Source organism: Mustelus asterias, chromosome 12, assembly GCF_964213995.1.
Source record: "Mustelus asterias chromosome 12, sMusAst1.hap1.1, whole genome shotgun sequence".
NCBI lineage: Eukaryota > Metazoa > Chordata > Chondrichthyes > Carcharhiniformes > Triakidae > Mustelus > Mustelus asterias.
The window spans coordinates 102,577,614-102,601,248 of record NC_135812.1 but is presented as its reverse complement, the minus strand read 5'-3'; the positions used below and the strand labels follow the sequence as shown (position 1 = coordinate 102,601,248).

The window sequence follows — 23,635 nt, the reverse complement described above, 5'->3', positions numbered from 1 at the left end:
GCTACCAAATAAACCTGTTGGACTTTAACCTGGTGTTGTGACACTTCTTACCGTGTTTACCCCAATCCAACGCCGGCATCTCCACATGACTTCTTTGACCGAGCCAGTTTTGTATCCACCTTGCCAGCTCACCTCTGATCCCATGCGACTTCACCTTCTGCACCAGTCTGTCATGAGGGACCTGGTCAAAGGCATTACTGAAGTCCATGTAGACAACATCCACTGCCCTACCCTCGTCAATCATCATCTTCACTTCCTCGAAAAACGCGATCAAGTTAGTGAGACATGACCTCCCCTTCACAAAACCATGTTGCCTCTCGCTAATACATCCACTTATTTCCAAGTGGAAATAAACCCTGTCTTGAAGAATCCTCTCCAATAATTTCCCTACCACTAATGTAAGGCTCACCGGCCTGTAATTACCTGGATTATTCTTGCTACCCTTCTTAAATAAAGGAACAACATTGGCTATTCTCCAATCCTCTGGGACCTCACCTGTAAGAGTTTTAACAACACCAGGTTAAAACTCTTACTGTGTTTACCCCAGTCCAACGCCGGCATCTCCACATCATGACCTCACCTGTAGCCAGTGAGGATACAAAGATTTCTCTCAAGGCCCCAGCAATTTCCTCCCTTGCCTCTCTGTATTCTGTGGTATACCCCATCAGGCCCTGGGGACTTGTCTACCTTAATGTTTCTCAAGAACCCCAATACCACCACCTTTTTGATCTCAACGTGACTCAAATTATCTGCATATCCTTTCACCGGCTCTTCATCCACCAAGTCCTTCTCTTTCGTGAATACTGACGCAAAGTACTCATTTAATACCTCGCCCATTTCCTCTGGCTCCACGCATAGATTCCCTCCCTTGTCCTTGAGTGGGCCAACCCTCTCCCTGGCTACCTTCTTGCTCTTTATATATGTATTAAAAGCCTTGGGATTTTCCTTAATCCTGCTGGCCAATGCTTTTTCATGACCCCTTTTAGTCCTTCTTGCTCCTTGCTTAAGTTTCTTTCTACTTCCCTTGTATTCCACACTTGCTTCGTGTGTTCCCAGCCTCCTAGCTTTGACAAATGCTTCTGTTTTCTCTTTGACAAGGCTTACAATATCTCTCGTTATCCAAGGTTCCCAAAACTTGTCATAGTGAATATAGCTTAGTGAATATATCCAGGAAGCAGCTGAATCTTGCAAGCAAGATCCTAAGTTTAATCTCAGATCTTTGTTAGCTGATCCTAGCTGGAAATTTGTGGCGACAGTAGAATTTGCCTCCGTGCTGCTTAGCTCGAGAAGGGAAAATTGATTAGTTCTCTTGAATGGGGATAGAAAGGCATCTGGTAATTGCATAATCGGGCTTGTTTGTGGCTGCCTCCTGTGGCGGCGCATCTTATAATTGACAGAGCAATCTTGGCCCTCCGTGAATGTAGCATTGAACATCTTTAGTCAAAATTCTTCTAAAATTAATTCTCCCATGCAGAGGAAGCAATAAAAAGCCTTCTAGAATTTGCATTCTTAGATTCTGCCAAGTTGCACATTAGTATGATAAGATTAATCATTCCATTAAGTACCTTGTTGCTTTTTTCCTGCATCAACTATCAAATTCATTTTCAATTTGCCACTCTTGATTTTCATTTCCTGACCAAGATAGCTACTTCACATTACAAGACCATAAGACATAGGAGTAGAATTAGGCCACTCGGCCCATCGAGTCTACTCTACCTTTCGATCATGGCTGATATGCTCCTCATCCCCATTCTCCTGCCTTTTTCCCAGAACCCCTGATCCTCTTATTAATCAAACACCTATCCTATGTAGGCAAAGTGTAATCTACATCTCTGACAGTATTACTGAAGAAATGATTAGACATACCATGTATTTGAGCTGGCTGCCTGATGTGCAAGTGGCATACAAGTCCTATTTCTCTAAGACCCTCCTTTAAACCCACTTCTTTGATGCAGCCTTGTGCCTTTTTTTATTATGCCTCTGAATTGCTTTGGGGCAATTTATTTTTTAACCTTTAACCTTAAAATGTACTTATTTGCTTCAGTAAATATAGGACAACTAATGGCAAATGATTTTGGAAGAGGTGAGAAATAACCAATGCGAATCAGCCATTCGTGTAAGATATAACCTTGCTATTGAGATGTTTCAGGGTGGTTTTCAAATCAATACAACATTTCTTTATGAGCAGAGAGCAGTTTGGATAATTACATAAAAGTAATGATATAAAATCCCCCTGGCAGGAATAACTGAAAGTTTGTATTGCCACCTTTCTATGTAACATCAGAAATTGGTATTGTTCCTAATTCAGAATCGCAATGGGGCATAAAATGGATTCCTTTTGCACTGTTGTAGTTTTTGACAGGCCAAAGAAACAGCTACTCTTTTTATTGGAACAATGGATATTGGGGGGAATTCTGATTGAGCTGTTCTGCGTTGAATAATGGGGAGGGTGGGATGGGAAGAAGATCTTTCTACTGATAAGTGAATTAGTAACTATAGCGTGCAATTTTATCTTCAAGGGGAGAAGACAGGCAATTTTTTCACACAGAGGGTGGTGAGTGTCTGGGGCAAGCTGCCAGAAGCAGAAGGAGAGGCGGATACAATTTTGTCTTTTTAAAAGCATTTAGACGGTTACATGGGTAAGATGGCTATCGAGGGATATGGGCCAAATGTGGGCAATTGGGACTAGCTTACTGATTTGATTTTTTTTAAAAAGGGTGGCATGGACAAGTTGGGCCAAAGGGCCTGCTTCCATGCTGTAAACTTCTGACTCGTTAAGAGTTTTTTAAAAAGTGGGTGGTTAAGGTATAATAGAATCAGAAATGATGGTGAAAGTGGAATCCAGGTGAGTTTTATAAAAAGAATTGAATAAATATTTGAAAATACATACTGTTAGGGGTGGGAGAAAGAGCTATCTCTCAGAGAGCTGCATAGGTGTGGCTTCATTCTGTGCGGTACAGTTCTGATTTTATATCTCCCCATTACTTGTCAATATGTTACCGTACAAAAATCTATAGCTTTCAGCCTTGAATATTGCAACTGAGGCAAAATCCACAGCCTTTCGGGGGAGTGTATGAGCTTTGTAGCACAAATATTTCCTGGTTCTAATTTTAAGATTATGCCATCTTGTTCTGGATTCCCTGACCAGTAGAGACAGGGTTTCAGGATGTACTTTGTAGGGTCCCTTATTTTTAAAATCAAAGTTAATACAAGCTACTTTCAAAGTCTTTAACCCTTGCTATCCGAATGCACCCCTTCTGCTGCCAATATATCTATCCTGGAGTTTGATGGCCAAAATTGAACACGTAGTTCATGTAGGAGTCCAAGTAAGGATGGGTACAACCGAAGCATCAATTCCTCAGCTTTGTGTTACAAAACCCTTGAACTTGTATATCTTAAAATGGAACTAGTCCAATGTTTGGGGGAAATCATAGAATCCCTACAGTGCAGAAGGAGGCCATTCAGCCCATCGAGTCTGCACCGACAACAATCCCACCCAGACACTATCCCTGTAACCCCACATACTTACCCCGCTAATTGCTCTAACCTACGCATCTCGGGATACCAAGGGGCAATTTAGCACCTAACAAAACAAAAGCCAGCATTCTGCTGTTTCAGGTCTGTATTTAAAGCTGATAAAACTGGCTGCACGAGTGAGACTCACATTGCCCTGCACCTTTTGGCTGTTTAAGGGTCATTATTTCAAAGGTACACTCTGGTTTCCCCACCCCCAAAAGATTACCAAACGCACTCAACCTGGTCTTCATATTTTTCACACTTGTGCAAAGCTAATCCTTTTAGAAATAAGAAAATTTAATATCGCAGCTGGAAATTCACATGACTGCCTTTCAGTGTAGCAATCCATTATCAGATAACCTACTGTTAAATATTTTAAAATTGGAGCATGAAAGAATATTCTAGAATTTTAGAATAAAAGAACAAAGGCCCTTTGGCATTATTTCATTTTTACCTGGTTTATGCACTCACTTCAATTTGTTACTTGATTGCTATATTGTGATCCAGCTCTGAATCGATTACAAAGCTGACTGAGAATTTAAATCAAATCCTCCTGCCATTGTTTCAGTTAAAGGAAGTTAAAACTTTGTCCTGAAGAGCACTCCGTTCATAGAATCATAGAAACCCTACAGTGCAGAAGGAGGCCATTCGGCCCATCGAGTCTGCACCGACCCCAATCCCACCCAGGCCCTACCCCCACACATTTACCCGCTAATCCCTCTAACCTACACATCTCAGGACTCTAAGGGGCAATTTTTAACCTGGCCAATCAACCTAACCCACACATCTTTGGACTGTGGGAGGAAACCGGAGCACCCGGAGGAAACCCACCCAGACACGAGGAGAATGTGCAAACTCCACACAGACAGTGACCCAAGCCGGGAATCGAACCCAGGTCCCTGGAGCTGTAAAGCAGCAGTGCTAACCACTGTGCTACCGTGCCGCCCCTTTCAGGCTTTTGAAGCAACACCTAACGCATCCCTACTGATGTATTGTTAAAACGGATTGTCGTGAAATATTCATTAACCTGGTGTATGATCATGGTTAGGGGAGTCCCTAGAATGTTGGCTTTTCTCAGGGAATCTGATCTGAATTCTTGTGACGTTGAGCTAGTTGATTAAAGTGTAAATATTTATATTTTCCTCCCCGATCTGTTGTTCACAGGGTAAATGGTCATCTTGAGGCATGTGCATTTTAGTTTATTTTGCCATTGGGGTGGCACAGTGGTTAGCACTGCTGCCTTACAGTGCCAGGGACCTGGGTTCAATACCAGCCTCGGGTCATTGCCTGTGTGGAGTTAGCACGTTCTCCCTGTGTCCGTGTGGGTTTCCTCCAGGTGCTCCAGTTTCCTCCCACAGTTCAGAGGTGTGTGGGTTAGGTGGACTGGCTGTGCTAAATTGACCCTAAATTGTCAGGGGGATTAGCAGTGTAAGTATGGGTTACGGGAATAGGGCCTGGTTGGGATTGTGGTCGGTGCAGACTCGATGGGCCGAATGGCTCCTTCTGCACTGCAGGGATTCTATGAATGTTAAGTCCTCACTGCTTATACAGTCAATGTAACCTGTACCTACATAGCTTCCCGGTGAGTGTGATGGAGGCTGGTGCGTGAGGCATTATGAGCTCACGTTGACATGGTTGCAAAGTATTTTCTGAAGTGACTGTGTCTTTCACATTTTCATCCTCAAATATAATTAACAGTGGTACATAATTTTAAAGCGCACTAATCGTTCATGTTTTCAGCTATTGTGTAAAATGTTAACTTGTTACATTTTCCAAAGAATTGAGATTTGTTGCAAGTAATTGTAAAATGACACTGGGGATAAGCTCCGTTTCTTGGAGGTGAGATTGGTAATTAGTATCTAGATCTGGTAGGTGGGCAAAATGTTTTGGATGTAGCCCTTAGCTGGTTCTGATGAAGTGCCACATAAAAGCTTAACATTTGTCCCCACAGTCCAGATGATGAATAATTGGGCATTTTTAATTTTATTGGTTTTGCAGGTTCTTTTTAAAGCTTTGAGTGTTTTTATTGAAGTGCAATTGATATTTGCCTGATGTGGACAAAAGTATCTCCTATATATTGAATCAGTGTGTAACAAGATGCCTTTAACCACAAATAAATGTGGCAGCCAGAATGTGTTGCCCATACAATAATTCTGAATTTTTTGGCAGTGGTTGCATTGTGACTCCAGCTGCAGTATTTTAGCCAAGATGTAATAATCCCTGTTCGCCAGTTAATGTTGACTTACAGGTAACTGCAGAGGCTGGCATGGCTGCCAGTCAGCTTCTGAGAAGGTTCTGGAACAGTAACCTGATCCCCCACCTTTCTCCCTGATTGGTCCCCCAAGTCATGTGATCCTTACTCTGAAGATGGATCCTTAAAGGGACAATCACCACATCCCTTCCCCTCTGAGCCCTTTTATACAAATGTCAATACTCAATTTACACAGTCCAAGATAATTAAACATTTAGTACTTGAATTTAGTCAATTATAAATCAAGTCTTCCAGGGATTTCTGAGTTCTTGTGGAGCGGTGTAACTCCTCTGTCTGGGGTGCTTCCACGGGACTGCAGTCAGCCGAAACCACACTGACAGGTACCGCTTCAGGCACAGGCAGTTCACTTCTGTCCATTTCTGTGGAAATTTTGGTTGTGCCTGCCACAGGACGATCAGGTACTTCAGTGCTTGGATGGTCAACAACATTCCCAGATACAATAAAGCTCCTGATGGCGGTACTGGCTGCTGGAGCAATGCTTGCTCTCTCGAATGGTCCGTGTTTCCGATCGATCCTTTCTTCTACCTTCTTGATGAGATGGGTCCAGCTTTGGATACAACCGACTCCAGGGACCCAACTTGATCCACTTCCAAAATTCCCCTATACGCAGTTTCACCCAGTGTAAATGACCGCGTTAACTTACATGAATCATAGTTTGTCTTCTGACTACTTTGGCTGGCCTTTACCCTTCCGGGCGAACTTGGAAACACGAGGCTCATTAATAACTCTGGTGGCAGGATCCCTGTTGTTGCATGTGGAGTGGTCCTATAGCCCAGAAGGAATCGTGAGATTCTGGTCTCCAGGGTCCCTCCTGACTACTACTTTGGGCCAGACTGTGTACCTAATATAGTTTCGGAATGTTAGTCTCACCCGAGAGCTGAATGTGAACAGCTACAAAGTAAAGGAAGGGTTTGGGGCCTTAAGCTTGGCTATTGTGTTCTAAAATTGTCAAAGCTTTGTACACTCAAAAAAACAAAGATCTGCATCACATGGTTTTAGCTTGACGCACCCATCCATCCCTTCAAACACTTGTTAATTTGAATGGCAATAGATCCTGTCAATACCAAGACATGCATTGAGAATAGTCTTCACTTGGAGGCTGTGTTTGTTTTGCCAGAAGACAGTAATTTGGAATGAGTCATTGTAAAGCAATGATTTGAGGTTCACGACTGCACCTTTTGGCCAGAATATCTTTTAAGTCATTTATATTCCTGGATATTTGCATCATCTTTCCGGAGGGCTGTGAAACTCCAATGATGATGTAAACATTGCTGTGGAAATGAACTGTCTGGTGAGTTTCTAGCCAGTAAATCTTTGTCACAGTAAAATCCCATTTTTTTTCCCAAATTGGCACTGTCTTTTAATGTAAAATAAGGAGTTTGCCTAGATAGATAACATGACATTTTCATTTATGGAAAGGAAACCGTGCTAACAATGGCTCTACAGGTGGGAGAAAGGATGGTTAGGTTTTTCCTTATTAGGTTACGATGCATAAATTATTGACTTCAACACATCTGCACTGTGGGGCACTATCTATATCCATTAACAGTCAACTCGGTCTGTTTAGTTGACATTTCAGAGTCGTGGTGTGTTCCTCCTTGAGCTGTGCTCTCTCATGATGCACGGGAGCTCAAACTATACAGCCTCGACCCAATCTTGTAGCAAGTCCCACCTACTAATAAATTCCATGCATACTGACTGGTTTGGCAACACTTCAATTTTTAAATTTGCATCCTTGTTTTCAGATTCCCCTCTGATCTCTTCCTCCCTATCTCTAAGTTAAGTTTAAGTTTATTTACTCATGTCACAAGTAGGCTCACATTAACACTGCATGAAGTTACTGTGAAAATCCCCTAGTCGCCACACTCCGCCGCCTGTTCAGGTACACTGAGGGAGAACTTAGCATGGCTAATGCACCTAATCAGCACATCTTTCGGACTGTGGGAGGAAACTGGAGCACCCGGAGGAAACCCGCGCAGACACGAGGAGAATGTGCAAACTCTGCACAGACAGTGACCCAAGCCGGGAATCGAATCCGGGTCCTTGGCGCTGTGAAGCAGCAGCGCTAACCACTGTGTACCACCGTGCGAATTTCCTCCTCCAGTCCGACAACCCTCTGAACTGTCTGCATTCCTCCAATTTCAGCTTTTTCTCCATGCCTGATTTTCATTGCTCCTCTATCTGCAGCTGTTTTTGTAGCTTCCTCAGCTCTACGCTCGCATTCCCCCCCCCCCCCCCCTAAAATCTCTCAACCTCTCCCTCTTCAGGCATTCCTTCCGGTCACATACTCTAAGCCTCTAATAATTACCCCAAAATATCTCATTATTTGGCATTGTCACATTGTATTTGATGATGTTCCTGTGAAATGCATTGGGTCGTTATACTGAATTAAAGATTCTGTGTAAATGGAAGTTGAGCTTTTGCTTAATGTTTAACTGCGGAAAAAAATCAATCTTAATTATCTTCCAGTAGAATGGGAGGCTCAGTTAATTTCACTGGTTTTTATCAGCCCGTGCTATTAATTTTTATTTGCTGTTCTTGGAGAAATTGATTATTGCACAGAAAACCTGAGCTTTCATACTATGCATGCTTCATAGTCACATTTCGCATTACCTTGTTCATTTTATTCAGACGTGTCTTAACATTTTGAACATGTTGGGTTGGACGGGTTCATGGATGAGAGGGGTGTGGAGGGATATGGTCCAAGTGCAGGTCAGTGGGACTAGGCATAAAATGGTTCAGCACAGACAAGAGGGGCCAAAAGGCCTGTTTCTGAGCTGTAATTTTCTATGGTTCTATGTTTCTGGGTGAAGGTGTTCTCCTGTTTACATGCTAGTGTTTTCCAGTTTCAGAAGTTGGTGGTTTGTATTCCCCAGTGGGCCACACGGTAGTAATTCTTGAGCTGAGCTTGAAATGAGGATGAAACTGATGATAAAACATGAAGTGTAGTTTCTGAGCAATGGTCATTTTATACAGTGTGAGTGCTGTGCTGAATAAATAGCTTGTGAATTTGTCATGTGTGAATTTTGCAACTTGTGGTGCAAAGTGGTTTGACATGCCATAACCTGTTAATTTATTTCTTAAGATTGGATAAATTGCCAGCTGGGTGTTCAGAGGTTGTAGAGAGCACAAAGCTGACGCATTTTCCAGTAAATCGTGTCATTCTAACCCAGTGTGGTGTATTTAGGACCATCTCATAATTAACATTATTATATAAAATGCTTCCTTGGGTGTTAGGTCTTTTAAAAACTTGCCTTGTGCATCAGAATGATTGTATTTGTGTTCTGTACCGGCGTCATGCACACATTTCCCACCAGTTCAAGATGGTGTACGTTATTGAATTCTGACTCAGTAAGCTAATACGCTCGCAACATTTTGAGATGCTATTGCTTCTCGGCCTTTTGGCTAAGATCAAGTGTAGTATGCGGATGCTGCACTTGGTTGAGGTCATTAGGTTACATTTAAGCTTCATTTTCATATGAAGCAATTTTAAAAAATTCTTAAGAAATAAATTAACAGGTTATGGCATGTCAAACCACTTTGCACCACAAGTTGCAAAACTCACACATGACAAATTCACAAGCTATTTATTCAGCACAGCACTCACACTGTATAAAATGACCATTGCTCAGAAACTACACTTCATGTTTTATCATCAGTTTCATCCTTTTGGCTAAGATGCAAATGAGATCAAGCCTTGGAGGAGGAAGACCTGCTCCTACTCCAATCAGCTTGGCTCATGTAGATCAGGCCCTAGACGGGTTGCAGACCCTGTCTTGTCAGCTTGGATCGGGAATGTCTCAACTTGTTGAGACTGTGAATTGGACTTGATTTGATTGAATTGGAATTTTAAAAAATCCAGTACACTTCCCAAGATAAACTTCTGATCAATATTGAGATTGCTATTCATTGGAGTAGCAGCAGAGACATCGCAATGGATCTTATTACCTTGAGGTATGGAAAGAAAGAAATCTGGCTGGGTTGTTATCCAATGACTCATAATGGAAAACTCGTGTCGCGATCCGGTTAGATTGGTTTAGACTTGGTTACTCTACCACCCCCATCTCCGATAGCCAATAATCTGCCAACATTCACTCTTAAGATGTGCATTTGAAAGCTGGCCTCCCTGGAATGTGCAGATGCTTGTTGAATTGCTCCTGAACAAGTGCTAACATGCTCACGAGAAAATAAGATCAGAAGGCAAAAAGACAGAATTAAAAGCCCTTTCTTTATCTGAATGCTTGCAGCATTCGTTACAAGATGGATGGATTGAAGGCACAAATAGAAATGAATTGATGTGATGTAATCATTACAGAGACATGGTTGCAAAATGACCACAGCTGGGACAAGACTCTGCAAGGATATTTAACATTTCAGAAGATTAGGAAGAAAGGAAAAGGAGTTAATTAAAGATGAGATCGGTACAGTGGTGAGAAATGATTTTAGACCAAAAGAAATAGGAACAGGAATGGGCCAATCAGCCCTTCGAGCCTGTTTAATAAGACCATGGCTGATCTAACACTCACTAAGTCCACTTTCCTGCCTTATCTCCATAACCCTTCATTCCTTCCACTGATTGAAAACCTATGGATCTCAGCCTTGAAAATGTTTAAAGACTTGGCCACTACAGCTTCCTGGGGGGTAAAGAATTCCAAAGGTTCACCACTCTTTGAGAGAAGAAATTCTTCCTCAAATCTGTCTTAACTGAGCACCTCTTTATTCTGCGATTTATAATCTGGTCTTGGGCTCTCCCATGAGTGGAAACATCATCCTTCCAACATTTACCCTGTCTGACCCCCTAAGAATCTTCTATGTTTCAATCATATTGCCTCTCATGCCTCTGAACTCCAAGGTGTATAGATCCAGCCCGTTTAATCTTTCCTCATGTGACAGACCCTTCACATCCGGGATCATCCTAGTAAATCTCCTCTGCATTGCCTCCAATGATATATCTTTCCATAAATAAGGGATAAGCCAGCATTCTATTTGCCTTCCTATTACTTTCTGCACCTATATATTAGCTTTCTGGGATTCATGAACAAGGACCTCCAAGTCCCGTTGTGATATAACTTTCTGTTGTCCGCCTCCATGTAAGTAACAATGCGCCTTCTCGTTCGTTCTTTCTTTCAAAATGAACAATCTCACATTTTCCCACATTGGATTCCATTTACCAATTTTTTGCCCACTCACTTAACCAGTCAATATCTCGCCTGTCAATATCTCAACTATTTATATCCCCTCAACTCCCAGCTTTGTATCATCTGCAAAATTCTCCTTTATGTTTGTAATTCTCCTTCATGATATATCACTGATATATCAGTCCCAATTTTCTCTCACTCAAGCTGAATGCTAAATTCTATCACACTGGCCACTATTTCCTAGGGGATTCTTAACCTTAATCATTCATTGAGCCTACCTCATTACACATGTTTAAATATTGAATTAGTTTGGGCGGAGACAGGAAATAACAAAGGAAAGAATTCACTGGTGATTCTGGTTTGTTGGCCCTCTGACAGTAGCTACACTTTAGGACAGATAATTCAAGACATTGGGGCTTGTCAGAAAGATATGACAATTTTAGAAGATTTTAATCTTCTAGATGGACCAAATAAAATCGACAAAAATAGCCTAAAGGATGAGTTCATAGTGCATTTGGTACAGTTTCTTTGCACAGTACATTGTGGAACTAATCAGGGAACAGGCAACTTTAAATCTGGTAATGTGCGAGAAGACAGAATTCACAACGCCGGGGACCCGGGTTCAATTCTGGCTTCGGCTCACTGTGTGTGGAGTTTGCACTTTCTCCCTGTGTCTGCGTGGGTTTCCTCCGGGTGCTCCGGTTTCCTCCCAAAGATGTGCGGGTTAGGTTGATTTGGCCATGCCAATTTGACCCCAGTGTCTGGGATTAGCAGGGTAAATGTGTGGAGTAACGAGAATAAGGCCTGGGTGGGATGTGGTCAGTACAGACTAGATGGGCTGAATGGCCTCCTTCTGTACTGTAGGGATTCTATGACCACCTAGCAGATGGTGAAATTTGAATACAATTAAAATCTGGAATTAAAAATCTAATGATTACCATGGAACTATTGTCAATTGTTGCAAAAGCTCATCTGGTTCACTAATGTCCTTTAGGGAAGGAAATCCGTCGTCCTTCCCTGGTCTGGCCTACACCTGACTTCAGACCCATAGTAATATGGTTGGAAATGACGAGGGCAATCTCAACCCTGTTGACCGCACAAAGTCCTCCTGACTAACATTTAGGAGATTGTGTCAAAATTGGGAGAGCTGTCTCACAGACTGGTCAAGCAACAGCCTGACATCGTCATGCTCATGGAATCATAGCTTATAGATGATGTCCCAGACACCACCACCATCATCACTGGGCACATCCTGTCTCACTCGGACAGAGCCTGCAGAAGTGATGGCACAGTGGTGTTGCCCTGGGGGGTCCTTGGCGTTGATTCTGGACACTGAAATCTCATGACATCAGGTCAAATATGGGCAAGGAAACCCCCTGCTGATTACACACACACACACACACACACACACACCCCTCCCGAGGCTAACCAGGGTGCAGAATGTACTCTGGGTGGGGGCTTCAATGTCCATGAATGGCTTGATAGCATACTGCAGACTGAAATGGTCATGTCCTAAGGAACATAGCCACAAGACTGGGTCAGTGGCCGTGGTGAGGGAATCTTGACCTCATTCTCACCAACCTACCAGTTGCAGATGCTGCTGTCCATGACAGTATTGGTAGGAGTGACCATTGCACAGTCCTTATGGAGATGGCACTTCCTCACATTGAGGCTACCCTCCATGTTGTGTGGTGCTACCACCGTGCTAAATGGCTTGGATTTTGAACAGATCTAGCAACTTGAGACCTGGATCCAGGTCTCATGGCATCAAGTCAAATATGGGCAAGGAAGCCCTCTGGTTTCCAGCAGCAGAATTGTACTGGATCACAATCTTTAATCTGATCAGATCTAGGCTCTGCAGTCCTGACCTGTCACATCTAGTGAATGGTGATGGCCAATTAAGGAGCTCACTGGAGGAGGAGGCTCCACAACTATCCTCCTCAATGAAGGGGGAGTTTAGCAATTTTCAAAAGATAAGGTTGAAACATTTGCAACAATCTTCAGCCAGAAGTACTGAATGGTTGATCTACCTTGACCGCCTCCGGAGGTCCCCTGCATCACAGATGTCAGTCTTCAGCTAATTTGAATCACTCTACTTGACATCAAGAAACAGCTAACTGAAGGTGCTGGATACTGCAAAGGCTATGGGCCCTGATAATATTCCGTCAAGAGTACTGAAGACCTCTGCACCAGAACTTGCTGTGTCCCTAGCCAACCTGTTCCAGTGCAGTTTGCAACACTGGCATCTACCCGGCAATGTGGAAAATTGCCCAGGTATGTCCTGTTTCGACCATCAGTAAAGTGGTGGACGGGGTCACCAACAGTGCTATCCAACACCACTTCCTTAGCAATAATCTGCTCACTCTTTGATATCTGCCATGGTCACCCTGTTCTTCACCTCATCACAACCTTGCCCAAACATGGACGAAACTGCTGAACTCCAGAGGTGAGAGTGACTGCCCTAGACATCAGTGCAGCAGTTGGCCAAGTGTCGCATCAAGGAGCCCGAGCAAAACTGGAGTCAGTGGGAATCGGAGAAATCTCTCTGCTGGTTGGAGCCATACATAGCACAAAGGAAAATGGCTGTGGTTGTTGGAGGCCAATCATCTCAGTTCTAGGAGATTTACTGCAAGAGTTCTTCAGGCCCAATCGTCTTCAGCTCCTTCATCAATGACTTTCCTTCCATCGTAAGGGCAGAAGTGGGGATGTTCGCTGATCACCATTTGCTGCGACTCAGACTGAAGCTGTCGAAATGCAACAAGACATGAATAATATCCAGGCTTGGGCTGACAAGTGACATTTGCACCGTACAAGTGCCAGGTAATGACTATCTCAAATAAGAGAATCCCACTGTCGCTCCTTGACTTTCAATGGTATCATCACTGAATCCCCACTATCAACATCGCGGGAGCTTCCCATTGAGCAGAAACTGGACTAGCTCCGTAAACACTGGCTACAAGAGCAGCTGAGACTGGGAATTCTCTCAGCATGGGGAATTCAGGCCGACAGTTTCCAACTGTTCTCACTACAGGCAAGTACACAGCACTCTGGCAGCAATTATTCTCCTAACTCCCCCAAAGTTTGTCCACCATCTACAAGGCATAAATCAGGAGTCTGATAGAATACTCTTCACTTGCTTGGATGATGACATGGGCGGAGCCAGCTCTGACAAAGGGTCATCCAGACTCGAAACATAAGCTGTGTTCTCTCTCCACGGATGCTGTTAGACCTGCTGAGTTTCTCCAGCATTCTCTGTTGTTGTTGGTATAGCAGGTTTCCTGATTTGAGAGTAATGGCAGAATGGATGGTGGTGTAACTTCTTTCTGAGCTCAGGGTGTCGGTTAGGTTTCAGAAAGGAAAGAGTCAATGTCATCAACTCATGCTGTTGTCTCACTTAATGCAAGTCCTAATTTGGGAAAATGTACGATGTTCAAGCAAGTTATTCCGGGTGATGCAAAGAACCAACGTTACCTTGGCACATCAGCACTGCTTTTGATCAACATTGTCCCTGGAATCAACATGACTGAGCATGGAATCGTGAAACTAAAACTCTGGAATTCAAGATTGCATTAAATGTATATAGTGTTAATATTCTGTTTAATGTAAGCATTGTCTGGGTATGGTACTTAAAGATTTGCATTATCCTTTCTAATTTGATTCACAGTGGGCCATGGGATAAACCCGTTTGTTCAGTGTTTGCTTAGCACGGAACCAGAATGATTTTAACTGCTCTCGGTGCTCTGGGGCAGACAAGTGTTTCTAATAATGCAAACTTGCCTTTGGAAGCAATTTTATCAGTTTTTATTTGGCAATGTGACTTAGCGTGGTAGCAAGTAGTTACAATTTTGAGTAGAAATTCTCAAATGTGTGGACATTCTGAAATACTTCATTGCATTTCCTGGAACTTGTAAACAAATGGGGGGAAATTTAGTTTGAATAAAAACTACCCTTTTAAATGTGCGTAGACCACACTTGGCTTTTTGGAGGCTGCAACTCCAAGAAGGTGGACGCAACATTTAAAAACAAAACACTCTGGCAGCTTGTGTTACTGCTTTGGTCGACAGTTTCCAACTGTTCTCACTACAGGCAAGTTCACAGCACTCTGGTTCAACGCTTTTAAAGAGACATTTTTACTCTTTTTGACAGCAATAGTTACACAATAACCCATGGTGCGGTGTAATCAGACACTGGCCAGGAGTTCAGGAGAAAAGTTAGGGAAGTGACTAAAAATACTGTTTCATCACATTTGAGATTGTTACTTCTCTATTTGAAGGAGCGTTAGCCCCATTGTAACTTACAAAAGCTGTTGTGGAAATGATTTAAGCCAAAGAAGCTGAATTTCCTCTTGGTGAATTTCAGTTCTGTTTTAATATGGAGCTGAACTTGAACCAGCTTACACATTCCATGAGGGTAAAACCACAGACCATAAGATATAGGAGCAGAATTTGGCTCATCAAGTCTGCTCCGCCATTCAATAATGACTGATAAGTTTCTCAACCCCATTCTCCGCCTTTCCCCCATAACTTAGATCCCCTTGCCAATCAAGAACCTTATCTATCTCGGTCTTAAATACACTCAATGACTTGGCTTCCACAGCCTTCTGCAGATTCACTGCCCTCTGGCTGAAGAAATGCCTCCTCGTCTCGGTTCTAAAGGGTTGTCCCTTTACCCTGAGGCTGTGCCCTTAGATCCTAGTCTCTCCGACTAATGGAAACATCTTCCTCATGTCCACTCTACCCAGGCCTTTTAGTATTCTGTAAGTTTCATCCTTCTAAAAATTGAGACTGTCTATAAGCCCATATCAGAGAAGTGATATTTGAATCTTCTGAGTCTTGTTCTGACTTTTTAAAGTTTGCTTTGTGTTCAGAGACGTATTTGCAGGTCAGTTTTTTTATTAAATGGTGTTTATTCTTTATTTACAGACCCGAATGTTCCAAATGTTCAGGTGACTCGATTAACGATGGTGTGCGCAACTGCACCTCAGCCCTTAGTCTTGGATTTAACAGGTGAGGAAAGTCCCTTGCTTGAACACTTCATAATCTCAAAATGTGTACATCCGTCCGTGTATAATTTTAAGTGTTAAAATTGATTGATGTTTTACTAGTTGGAACCTGTCTCCTTATCTCTCGGTTACAGTTTAAGTTTCAGACCTATCTATTCTGTGCCGTTTGTTTTTTTTATACAGTTATTTCCATCTTTAAAGGTTCAACGTTCTAAATTTTCCAATCTTTCTTTATAAATGTCTCTGGCAAAGAATCTGTCTCATCCCTTTTGGGTCTTGAATTTCTTCCTTGTGCCTTGATGATTTGCGGAAGGATATATTGGCCTTGGAGGGAGTGTAGAGAAGGTTCACCAGGTTGATACCAGAGATGAGGGGTGTTGATTATGAGGAGAGACTGAGCAGATTGGGTTTGTACTCGTTGGAATTTAGAAGGCTGAGGGGGGATCTTATAGAGACCTATAAGATAATGAAGGGGCTGGATAGGGTAGAGGTGGAGAGATTCTTCCCACTTAGAAAGGAAGCTAGAACTAGAGGGCACAGCCTCCAAATAAAGGGGGGGGTCAGTTAGGACAGAGTTGAGGAGGAACAACTTCTCTCAGAGGGGTGGTGAATCTCTGGAATTCTCTGCCACTGAAGTGGTGGAGGCTCCCTCATTGAATATGTTTAAATCACGGATAGATGGATTCCTGATCGGTAAGGGAATTAGGTTATAGGGATCAGGCGGGTAAGTGGAACTGATCCACTTCAGATCAGCCATGATCTTACTCAATGGCGGGGCAGGCTCGAGGGGCTAGATGGCCTACTCTGCTCCTATTTCTTATGACCAAGAATTAAGTGCTGCCTCAAGGTGTGGCCAAGCACTGTGCAGTTTTTAGGCTGACTTTCTCTGACTTATTTCCCCTCTAACATCTGCTCCAGTCTCAGCACCATCTGCCACTGAAGCCCTCATTTAATGTCTTTGTTTGCTTCAGATTTGACATGTACACACTCTTGGCTGGCCTCCCACATTCTACTCTCTGTAAACTTCATGTCATCATAACTGCTGCCTGTCCTAACCTGTACGGCATCCTGTCCACCTGTCACCCTTGTGCTCACTAACGTGTATTGTTGCATTGACCACATTGATCAGTCAAAGCCTCGGTTTTAAAATTCTCACCTTTCTTGCAAATCCTTCCGTTTAAGTGCTCCACGTTGGGTGGCCTGGGCTTTCAGGTGCCTAGTCCTAAGCTCTGGAATTCCCTCTTGAACTCTCTGCCTCTCTTTTCCTCTAAGATGTTTCTTAAAACCTATGACTTTGATCAAAGTTTGGCATCTGCCCTAATGTTGCTTTCTGTGGCTTGTAGAATAGAATCTAGAATCCCGACAGTGCAGAGGGAGGCATTCGGCCCATCAAGTCTGCAACAACAGCGGTATGGTCGCACAGTGGTAAGCACTGCTGCCACACAGCGCCAGGGACCTGGGTTCGATTCCTGCTTGGGTCACTGTCTGTGTGGAGTTTGCACGTCTCCACGTCCGCGTGGGTTTCCTCCGGGTGCTCCGGTTACCTCCCACAGTCTGAAAGGCATGATGGTTAGACATATTGACTGAACAGGTGCCAGACTGTGGTGACTGGGGGAATTTCACAGTAATTTCATTGCAGTGTTAATGTAAGCCTTACTTGTGACTAATTAATAAACTTTAACTTTAACAACAATCCCACCTCGGCCCTATCACAACCCACGTATTTACCCTGCTAACCGCCCCTTGACACTAGGGCCAATTTAGCATGGCCAATCCACCTAACCCGCACATCTTTGGACTGTGGGAGGAACCCGAGCACCTGGAGGAAACCCACACAGGCACGGAGAGAATGTGCAAACTCCGCGCAGTGACCAGAGGCCGGAATTGAACCTGGGTCCTCGGCATTGTGAGGCAGCAGTGGTAACCACTGTACCGCCATGTGTTGAATTTTGCTTTATATCCCTCTGGTGAGGCACCTTAGGGCATTTTAATATGTCAAAGGTACTTTAGACTGTAGGCTTTATAAATATATATTATGTTAGCTTCATTCACAGCTCCACGTTGAACATGTTGAATGTAAAAGTCTCGTTAAATCCCTTGATCTTTTTCATCTTTACCTATTTTAGTATTTTATAAAGTCTGTGGTGTTCGCTTTTTTTCCCTTTCTATGACAGTCCACATGTTAATGAAAAGAACTAGATTTAATATTTGGTCTAATTTATTTTGTTTGGCTGGATTGTCTCATCAAATTCAACAGCCATTTTAATTTGATGTCTGAATTTCTCAACTCCAACCAATAATACAAATTGAAAACAAAGTTGCCTCATGTTCCACTTTGAAATATAGCCGGTTTAAGTGAGCTTCAGGACAAACATTGTGCAGCAATGAAAGGGGAGAGCTATTAAATGTCGGAGCTGGATTCTTTATTCTGTGCAGGATTGTAGGGCAGTTCAGTGACTTTTGTATTCTTTAAGCAATCATCTTGTATGTTAATATGCATTCATGTTTTTAGCAAGCATTAGTGGTCAGAAACTAGTCTGTAAAGCTGAAACATACGCGGTGTTTAAAATTGTGTCTTTTGTTTACAAATTTGTTTGAACTTCAAAGTGTATCTGATTACTCACCCAAGATAGCCTACCTCTTGACAGTGTCGTCTGCACTAATCCCACTGGCATTCAAAATTCTTGCTCCTGTCTCCATCCCTTTTCCACTAATGTACCAATCTCCAGTTCTGTCCTCGCTCTCACTGCCTACTCTGTTGATTGATTCTCTCTGTCCTCCTTTCTTCCACTTACAGATCTAGTCTTCAGCCATCTTGCTCTAATGGGGGCTCCTTTCCTAAAGAGCTCTGCCAGGGCACATCTCCTCCCTTCACTTTGAAAAGCTTTCTCAAAATGCATATTGTTTTTTGTCAGTAACCATGGTTTTTGTCAATAACCTTGCAGAAGTTCTGCTTGGTTTCTAGCATTTTAAAGGTACTTTGGAGATTTCCGCTCCATCAGAATGTAATTTTGTTTCGATGCATCTTCAGACTGGTTGAGTGCAGCATGAAACTGCTTAAATTTATAAATAAATATGTACTTGTGAATGACTAAATGTCTTATTTTCAGGTCCCCTTGATAACTTTAAAAAGAATCCTTTTGTACTGAAAGAAGGTGTGGAATACAAGATAAAAATCAGCTTCAAGGTGTGTTCAGTACTTGAAATCATAAGTGTGATAGTGAGATCACTGATTGGAATGTTACTGTGCTGTACCTGGCTTTGTGAATTTGGGCAGATGTTTGTTTGTTTTGCTAGCACTGTAGCCTTCAACCTCCCACCCTTTGCAACCCTTTAGCACAATGCCACTGACAATCTGAAATCTGGGACAAGCAATTCTCTGGTTTAAGAACAGATTTGCAATGTTATAAACGTCAGCTTTGTCAGATTAACAAACGACTCCATTGTTATGTTCATGGAGCTGCCTCCACTTTATGCTAAAGAAGCTTAGAATTCAGAATTATAACTGCTTGTTTTATTTTTAGATTTGTTCCTGTTGTTAGCGCCTCCTTCCTGGATGTTTTTTAAAAACAAAATGGATGAGCTTGAAAAACTGGCAGGAAAATTAATGTAACCCAGAGAGAATATATAGATAGTAAAAATAAAATCCTCCAATCGACATGGAGGTTAGTTTAATATTTGGAGGAGAGGGTGACACAGTGGTTAGCACTGCGGCCTCACAGCGCCAGGGACCCGGGTTCGATTCCCAGTTTGGGTCACTGTCTGTGTGGTGTTTGCACGTTCTCCCCGTGTCTGCGTGGGTTTCCTCCGGGTGCTCCGGTTTCCTCCCACAGTACGAAAGACATGCTGGTTAGGTGCATTGGCCGTGTTAAATTCTCCCTCAGTGAACCCGAACAGGCGCCGGAGTGTGTGATGACTAGGGGATTTTCACTAACTTCTTTGCAGTGTTAATGTAAGCCTACTTGTAACACTAATAAATAAGAATAAGAAACATGGTGTAACGTCACTACACTAGTAATTCAGAGGCTCAGGCTAATGCCCTGGGGACATGAGTTCAAATCCCACCACGGCAGCTGGTGGAACTTGAATTGAAATTTCTAATTGAAAGCTAGTCTCGTAGTGACCCTGAGGCTATCATTGCCGTAAAAACCCACTTGGTTCATGAATGTCCTTTAGGAAAGGAAATCTGCTGTCCTTACCAGGTCTGACCTATATGTGACTCCAGACCCACACAGTGTGGTTGACACTTAATGTCCCCTGAAATAGCTTAGCATGGTACTCCGTTCGAGGGTCCTTAGGGATGGGCAACAAATGCTGGTCTCGCCAGTGACACCCACATCCCAAAAAGAATAAAACAAAAATTTGCTGGTCGTGCCCATGTAGGCTGAAACAGACCAACAGGGTGAAAACTCTCCACCTTCAGCATGTGTGAGCGCCTCAGCAGCAGCCTACTCTGACCTCACAGTGATTTCCCTTCATTCTTGATCCATATTCTACTCCGCCAGCTCGCTTGACCCCTGTGCTGTTTCTCATTGGTCACACACCACTTGTCCCATGTCTAGTATTGGATGGGACAAAATTTTCCCCAACTAAATATTGGAAAGGCCAAAGCCACTGTTAATCCCTGCCACAATCTCTGTTCCCTGGCCACATGCAACCTTGAGATTGTATTTGAGTTTTCCAAGTTTCCCCTCCATGAAAGAAACCACATAACTTCACCACCGTGACATTGCCCATCTCTGCCTCAGCTCATCTGTGGTTAAAACCCGCGCCCACAGCTTTGTGACCTCTGGGCCTGGCTCTTTTTTTACAGTAACTTCATTACAGTGTTAATGTAAGCCTACTTGTAACTAATAAAAAAAATTCCAAATGCTCTCCTGTCTGGCCACTCATCTTTCATCCTTCATAATCCTGAGCTTAACAAAAACTCTGCTGCCTGGACCCTAACTCTCACTACATCCTGTTCGCTCATTACCTCTGTGCCCGTGGACTTAAATATGCTCCTGGTCTGATGATGCCTTGATTTGAAACTATATCCTTTTGTTTTGCTCCTCTTTATATCTTTAACCTTCAGCCTCTCAGTTTTCTACGCTGTTCAAACGCTGGCTTCTTGTGCATCCCAGATTGTAACTGTTCCACAGTGCCGGCTGGACCCTCAGGTCTACAATGTCACAATTCCACAGTGCCCTTGGGTCTACCTCTTCCCTGTCCTGATACCTCCTTACGTGGTTGACTAACTTTGTTAACCTTCCTGTGAAGCATTTTGGGACATTTTATTACGTTAAAAATGTTCTATAAATACACACTGAAATTCATGAGAAAATGCACTCAGGCTGTTAGTCTGATCCATTGTATTCTAGCATAAAGTAGTGTCACAAGTAGGCTTACATTAACACTACAATAGAAACATGAAAACTAGAAGCAGGAGGATGCCATTTGGCCCTTCGAGCCTGCTCGGCCATTCATTTTGATCATGGCTGATCATCAAATTCAATATCCTGATTCCCCCCCCCCCCCCCCCCCCACTCCCCTCACCCACTCCCCCCATATCCCTTGATCCCTTTAATGAAGTTACTGTGAAAACCCTCTCGTCGCCACACTCCGGTGCCTGTTCGGGTACACTGAGGGAGAATTTAGTATGGCCAAACCAGCACGACTTTAGGACTGTGGGGGGAAACCGGAGCACCTGGAGAAAACCCACATAGACTCGGGGAGAAGATGCAGACTCCGCACAGACAGTGACCCAAACTGGGAATCTAATTTGGGTCCCTGGCGCTGTGAGGCAGCAGTGCTAACCACTGTGCCCACCTATACTAGTCTCCACCCTCTGCTGAGGAGGGGAGATGATTATTGCTTTGAAATCCATCCTTTTGCCCAGTCTATTTAATATACAATTGTAACTCTGTGGGTCCATTCCTACACCAGAGTGGGGTGTCTGCAAAGCTAAATAACTACTAAGTAAGCTTCGTACCAATGGGAAAGGAAGCTTGCAAAGGCTGTGTGTTGAAATGCAACAGATTATTCTTGGGAATGAGCACGCGTTTTATGTCAAAGACGTGTGACAAAAGTTTAAACTACGTTGCCAATAGTGTCCCGAGATGTGCAGGTTAGAGGGATCCGTGGGGTAAATGTGTCGGCTTGTGGGGATAGGGCTCGGGGTGGGATTGTTGTTGGTGCAGACTCGATGGGCCGAATGACCGCCTCCTGCACTGCAGGGTTTCTATGATTCCATCGTACAAGGATTAACAAGCGTTGTATCAAATCGCTGAGAGGCCATGTGTTTACTGAACCCCTCCATTTCTCCAGGTTAATAAAGAAATAGTCTCTGGGCTGAAATACATTCAAACAACGCAGAGGGCAGGAATAACAAGTGAGTACAAGTGTGTCACTTGCTCTTGATGTATAATTAAAGCTCTATTTATAATAACTTTTGAACAGCCACCTCCTTTATATGCTGTTACAAGTCAGGTTGGATACTTCAAGGTGTTCAATGAAGCTCGCCTAACCTGTAACGTTTTACGTTGAATTTGGTTAGGATGAGCATGACCAGGTGTGATTCAACTGACCCACGGGGAGCTTTTATCAAAAATTTTATTAAGAATATTTGTTGACATGTATAGTAAGATAATTAGCAAGAACTTTTAACAAATACCAACTAGAAACACAATAACCATGATTATGTATAACTCTTAAGGAAATATCCCTAATGTGTTCCGACCAAAGCCAACATCCAATACACAAAACCCTCCAAATAAACACAATACAGCATGGGGTAACGCCCACTTGTTACAGGAATCCCACCTCCTAGGATGAATGCTGAAAATCCCTTGTGAAGAAACTCCGAAAAGGTTGTAGTCGAATCTGTTTCCCAGAACACAGCTTCTTTAAGAGAAGAACAGGGAGAGAAAGAGACTGCTTCTTGCTTGCTGCTAAACTGCTTCAAACAGCACATTCCCCAAAACAAAACTGAAAGCCCAAACGAAAAAAACCTCCATCACCTGACTGCCACAAATGAAACTGAAAACCCCATCACCTGACTGCCACAGCATAGCTCCAATCCCCTCATGACATTGCAGAAGCTGTTGGCTGCATGATGTTTCAAAAAAAAAAATTTCTTAAAGGTACACTGACATGACAGGTACCCTTTCCAGAAAGCAGTCCTATCCTCCATTCCCCTCCCCAACCAAATACAGGCACACTCCAGTTTCTCTTCAAAATAATGCAACAACTTCGTTGTGGCAGACAGAACAGACTTGTTATTTTGATTATTTTTTGACTGCGATTCGGATTGTGCGCTGATGGAGTAGGTATTGATTCAGTTTGCAGGTATTAAATTGTAAACAAGTCATAAACTTTGAGTTCTATGGCACTCGAGGGGGTGGATTTCAAAATTGGGATATGATTTGGACTAAAACTCCTGACAATCCAAATGCACGACAGCTCTGACCGCCTCTGAAAAGAGAAATCTTTCCCAATATTACTTTTTAAAACACTTTCTTACATTGGGCGACACGGTAGCACAGTGGTTAGCACTGCTGCTTCACAGCTCCAGGGACCTGAGTTCGATTCCCGGCTTGGGTCACTGTCTGTGTGGAGTTTGCACATTCTCCTCGTGTCTGTGTGGGTTTCCTCCGGGTGCTCCGGTTTCCTCCCACAGTCCAAAGATGTGGTCATGCTAGGTTGATTGGTCATGCTAAAAAAAATTGC

General features: G+C 43.1%; 1 protein-coding gene and 1 non-coding gene across 3 annotated transcripts in view; both read left to right on the top strand.

Moving 5' to 3' along the window:
- Positions 1 to 23,635, top strand: part of arhgdia (Rho GDP dissociation inhibitor (GDI) alpha) — a 58,832-nt gene that overhangs the window by 30,462 nt on the left and 4,735 nt on the right. For both annotated transcript variants that reach the window (XM_078225756.1, XM_078225757.1), the window contains exons 3-5: positions 15,849 to 15,932; positions 19,039 to 19,115; positions 22,235 to 22,298. In XM_078225756.1, the coding sequence (XP_078081882.1) occupies positions 15,849 to 15,932; positions 19,039 to 19,115; positions 22,235 to 22,298 (225 nt within the window). The remainder of the gene's footprint in view (positions 1 to 15,848; positions 15,933 to 19,038; positions 19,116 to 22,234; positions 22,299 to 23,635) is intronic.
- Positions 9,174 to 9,356, top strand: LOC144502185 (U2 spliceosomal RNA). Its single transcript, XR_013499311.1, has one exon. It is a non-coding gene; the product is annotated as a U2 spliceosomal RNA (small nuclear RNA).